Source organism: Solanum dulcamara, chromosome 2 (genome assembly GCF_947179165.1).
Source record: "Solanum dulcamara chromosome 2, daSolDulc1.2, whole genome shotgun sequence".
In the NCBI taxonomy this organism is placed as follows: Eukaryota; Viridiplantae; Streptophyta; class Magnoliopsida; order Solanales; family Solanaceae; genus Solanum; species Solanum dulcamara.
The window spans coordinates 78,904,408-78,909,025 of NC_077238.1; the positions used below are offsets into that span (position 1 = coordinate 78,904,408).

The 4,618-nt window shown below is 32.3% G+C and overlaps 1 protein-coding gene across 1 annotated transcript; it reads left to right on the forward strand.

Moving 5' to 3' along the window:
• Window positions 1-381: 381 nt before the first annotated feature.
• On the forward strand, window positions 382-3,646 carry LOC129877857 (uncharacterized). The gene is made up of 3 exons (XM_055953391.1): window positions 382-773; window positions 1,469-1,840; window positions 2,575-3,646. Exons 1-3 carry the CDS (start codon window positions 462-464, stop codon window positions 3,208-3,210), a joined length of 1,320 nt encoding a protein of 439 aa, XP_055809366.1. The 5' UTR covers window positions 382-461; the 3' UTR covers window positions 3,211-3,646.
• The last annotated feature ends 972 nt before the right edge of the window (window positions 3,647-4,618 follow it).

The following is a 4,618-nucleotide window of genomic DNA, read 5'->3' on the forward strand; positions in this document are numbered from 1 at the left end:
CGATGTGAAACTTCTTAACAAGTTATATATAATTCAAAAATATATATCAAACAAAATACTAATAATACACAAAGTTAATACATGCATTATTTTATTTAATACACTTTATTAAACGACCCCCGAATCTCCTAACTAGAATTTACTTCTAACAAATTATTTCAACCACCAGTCAAAAATATACCAAAGAAGTACATTAGATTTTTTTTCCAAAACAAAAAAAAAAAGGAATTCGTGCTGTCACGACAAGATTAGACAAAGAAATGCACGTTGTGTGTGTGTGACTCCTCATTGGTCGGTTGGTTCTCTGTATTATTCAAAAAAAAACTTTGCAAATAAATTAAAAACTTATCTCTCATTTCTAATATAATTCCAATACATACATTGTATTATAATTATTTTTCTCTCTTCTTCCTTTCTTTCAATATCCAACACTCCAATATTCTTCATCTCTGATTATTCCAATGAGAACGTTGTGTCCCAATTTGCATAATGAAGATGGTCTAGAAACAGTTCTTGAAGTACCAATTCCAGAAGAAATGTTTGTTAATTCATCAAATAAACATAAGTCATGGCAAAATATGAAAACTTGGATAAAAAATCATAGTAGTAATAATCATCATGATATTACTACTAATCATGGTGCTGTTTCAGTTATTGGTGGAAGAAATGCTGAGATTCAACTATTGCTTGGTGTTGTTGCTGCTCCTTTAATTCCTCATCCTATTAAATGCAACAATCAATCTCTTAACAAAAACATTAATGATCATCCCATTGTAAGTTCTTTTTACAATTCTCTCAACCTTTTTTGATGCTGCTGCCACTCAATTAATAATTATTAACTCAAAAAGTCATTTTCTTTGTTGAAGAAAATTGGAAAAGATCAAGAAAGTGTGGTTTTCTGAGATAATATTAACTATTGGTTGAGGAATTAGATGAAAGATAAACAATATATCAACGAAATCTTTCTTTTTCCTGTATGTTATGAAAAACTCCCTCCGTTTCAGTTTATGTGAGTTTAACTCTGTACATAATTTAAGTGAAAAAGTGAAATTTGTGATCTCAAACATATGATAACATTTGTAGGGATATAAAGGTTTTTCAGTAATTATAGGTGAAAAAGGTGAAGTGTTAAATTACAGTTAATTATTTTTAAATATAAAAATGTATCAAATCTTTTTTAAAAGGATTCATAAGTAAATAGTTAGTAATATATTTTTGTCTTCATCTTGTTGATAATTTGTGTTTTGTGAGATTGCATATACTTGAACTAGTTTATTAGGTACTTGTACTTAAACAAGTGGAAATAAATGTACAATGAAATTTATGAAAATTGACCTACTACCTTATACATGTATGAATTTATAGTGGTAAGGTATGCGTACATTCTACCCTCCCCAGACCTTACTTTGTAGGATTTCAATGACTATGTTATTGTTGTATTTAACCAATGGTTGGCGCATTTGTACAGGAGGCTTCAATGGCAAAATATCTAGTGCAACAATACATAGCTGCCGCGGGAGGAGAACATGCTTTGAATTCAATTAATAGTATGTACGCGATGGGGAAGGTGAAGATGATGGCGTCTGAATTTATTGAAGGAGATGGTCTTGGATTGAACAATGGCAAAGTAATGAAGATCAAGACCGCGAAAAATGGGGCAGGGGAAATGGGAGGATTCGTGTTGTGGCAAAAAAGACCTGATCTTTGGAGCATAGAGCTTGTAGTTTCAGGATGTAAAATCAGTGCTGGAAGTAATGGTAACCTGTCTTGGAGGCAAACTCCATGGCATCATTCTCACGCGTCTCGTGGTCCTGCTAGGCCTCTTCGTCGTTCCTTACAGGTACTTTTTTTTCGATTCAAAATTTGTCACGGGACAATGAGAATTTAATTCACAGCATATGGTCATGTCAATTTTTGGTTTCTGTCTTTGTTGTCATTTAAATTCCAATGTGGACCTGAGATGTCATTTTACCTTTACTAATAAGATTGACTTGATAAGTGGTCCAATTGACAATTTGGTGTATATACACACTTATTAGCCTGGAAAAACATTGTTGTCAAGAAGTCAACATTAATGTTGTTTTGGAGTTCTTCCTTATCAACAGGCCAGGTTGTGTGTCACAATGGCTTGAATAAACTCAAAATCTCGTCCATAACTTGACCCCTTCAAGCAGAGTCGGAGTCAGAATTTGAACCTTATGAGTTATGGCTCGAATAAACTCTAAATCTCATTCACAACTTGACCTCTTCGAGTTGTTCTATAGGACAAGTTGACGCGAAAACTAGCACGAAAGTCAGCACCAGTGACAATGACACATTTAATCACTAAATAGGAAAAGAACATGAAGAAAATAGTTGTTGAATGAATATGGTTCTCTGTTTATGTGGATACTAGTTGTGAATTGACATAAAAGATCACACTTTTATTTACTTAATTATGTCATCAACATGTAATGCGTCGGCTTTGATACCATGTTAAAATGTGTGACCATGTCTCTTATTAGAGAAAACACGCGTTTACTTAATTATGTCTTCAACAACGTCTGATTATGTTGATCTTGATCATGTTAACAGGGTCTTGATCCAAGGTCTACTGCTGATATGTTTTCTGATTCGATCTGCATAGGCGAAAAAACAGTGCATGGTGAAGATTGTTTTGTACTAAAGTTTGAAGCAGAATCCTCATCTCTAAAGGCAAGAAGCAGTAGCAATGTTGAAATTATGAGACATACTGTTTGGGGCTATTTTAGCCAAAGAAGAGGACTATTAGTCCAACTTGAAGATTCACATCTTCTAAGACTAAAATCCCCCAAAGATGATGTCTTTTGGGAAACAACAATGGAATCATTGATCCAAGATTATCGAACGACTGATGGTGTTAACATTGCATATGCTGGGAAGACATGTGTTTCTTTATTCAGATTCGGCGAAAATTCAGAAGGACACACAAGGACTAGGATGGAAGAAGTTTGGACAATTGAAGAAGTTGATTTTAACATAAAGGGACTATCTTTAGATTGTTTTTTGCCACCTAGTGACTTGAAGAAAGAAGATGATCAAGAAATTATAAGTGATGATGATGATGATATAAACAAGAATTCAAGGCTTGAATCCAAGATTATTATTCATCATCCTAATAATCCTAGATTTATAACTGCTGTGAAAGGTGCTGCCAAAATTGTGGCTATTGATGAAGATTCAGAACACTAGTCTATTGAGGCTAGCAGGGGAGGACTTGTAAATATCTATGTTACTCTGACTCTTCAAAAATGTTCGACGTATGTGTGTCTGTACTTTTGAAGGATCCGACATGGATGCAACGACACTTTTGAAGAGACTGATCAAACATATATAGATAAGCTATTTTGCTCGGACTCTTCAAAAATGTCAACGGATGTGTATCTGATCCTCCAAAACTAGAGTACTTTTGAAGGATTTCGACATGAATGCAACAATATTTTTGAAGAGTCTGATCAACATATGTAGATAAGTACTAATATTCTGTGATCATTTTTGTACATAGAGAATCATAGGATATGTTTTTTGTGTGAAGTGTTTTCATATATACATACACATCTTAGTAACTCTGCTGAATATTTGATTTGACTGTGAATTTACTAGGGTCGTATAATTGTATAATATACTTTGATAATGTAAAGAATTTTTATGCTATCAATGTTATTTTACTTGCACAAGTAGGTTAATTGTGTTATTTGTTAATTACAAATCTCACTTAATTATAGATCATTACATGTAACTACACTTATTGAAAAAACTCATGTGGACTATCAGTATATAAAAGTTGAATTCTATTATGTACATTGGTTATGTATTACGATTCACGTGAATTTAGTAATTTTTGAATATAAATAAAATTTAATTAAATATTTATAAATATTTAACTATGAACCCAATAATTATTATAGTATTAAAATGAATTCGTCTCTGATTAGGTATCCCCTACCCTTATTAAGTAAAAGGATCTTCGATATTTCTTGTAGAAGCAAAAAGAGTTTTAGTAGGCTTTGAAGGATATCATTTCGTGTTGAGATTCTAAATCATTATAAGGAAAAATGGTTAAATTTGTTGTTAAATTATGCGTTGTTATAAATTAACTAACTTGACAATTTTATAAAGGAAGAAGAACAAGAGAATAATATAGAAAGTACTAATAGAGAGAGTAGTAATATAGAGAGAGTAATAGTAATTCTCTTCTTTTATATGTTTTGTGTGTTTTTACATTGAAGTTTAAGGCTATATTTATAGCCATATTTACAAGTGGAGGAAAATATTAGTGGACAATTTACCCACTTAAAAAGTAAATGGATTATCCACCATTTTAAGTGGACAACCATTTTACTTGGTTGATAATACTCCCCCTTGGATGTCCACGAGAAATGTGTCTCGTTAAAACTTTACAAAAAAATAAAATAATATACATTGTTATTTTGAACATCCATAAATGTTGTGCCTCGTTAAAACCTTATTAGGAAAAACCCAGTGGGAAAAAGCCTAATGAAGGAAAAAGAGTACACACATCTGATAATACGCCTTGAGTGCTGCCTCATTAAAAACCTTATCAGGAAAACCCAGTGGGACAAAACCTTGACTAAGAAAA

Bases quoted from the DNA above. Each gene is read 5' to 3' on its own strand.
- LOC129877857 (XM_055953391.1), top strand. From the start codon at position 462: ATGAGAACGTTGTGTCCCAATTTGCATAATGAAGATGGTCTAGAAACA. The intron at 774-1,468 runs GTAAGTTCTTTT...GCATTTGTACAG, and splicing joins ACATTAATGATCATCCCATT to GAGGCTTCAATGGCAAAATA. The intron at 1,841-2,574 runs GTACTTTTTTTT...TCATGTTAACAG, and splicing joins CTCTTCGTCGTTCCTTACAG to GGTCTTGATCCAAGGTCTAC.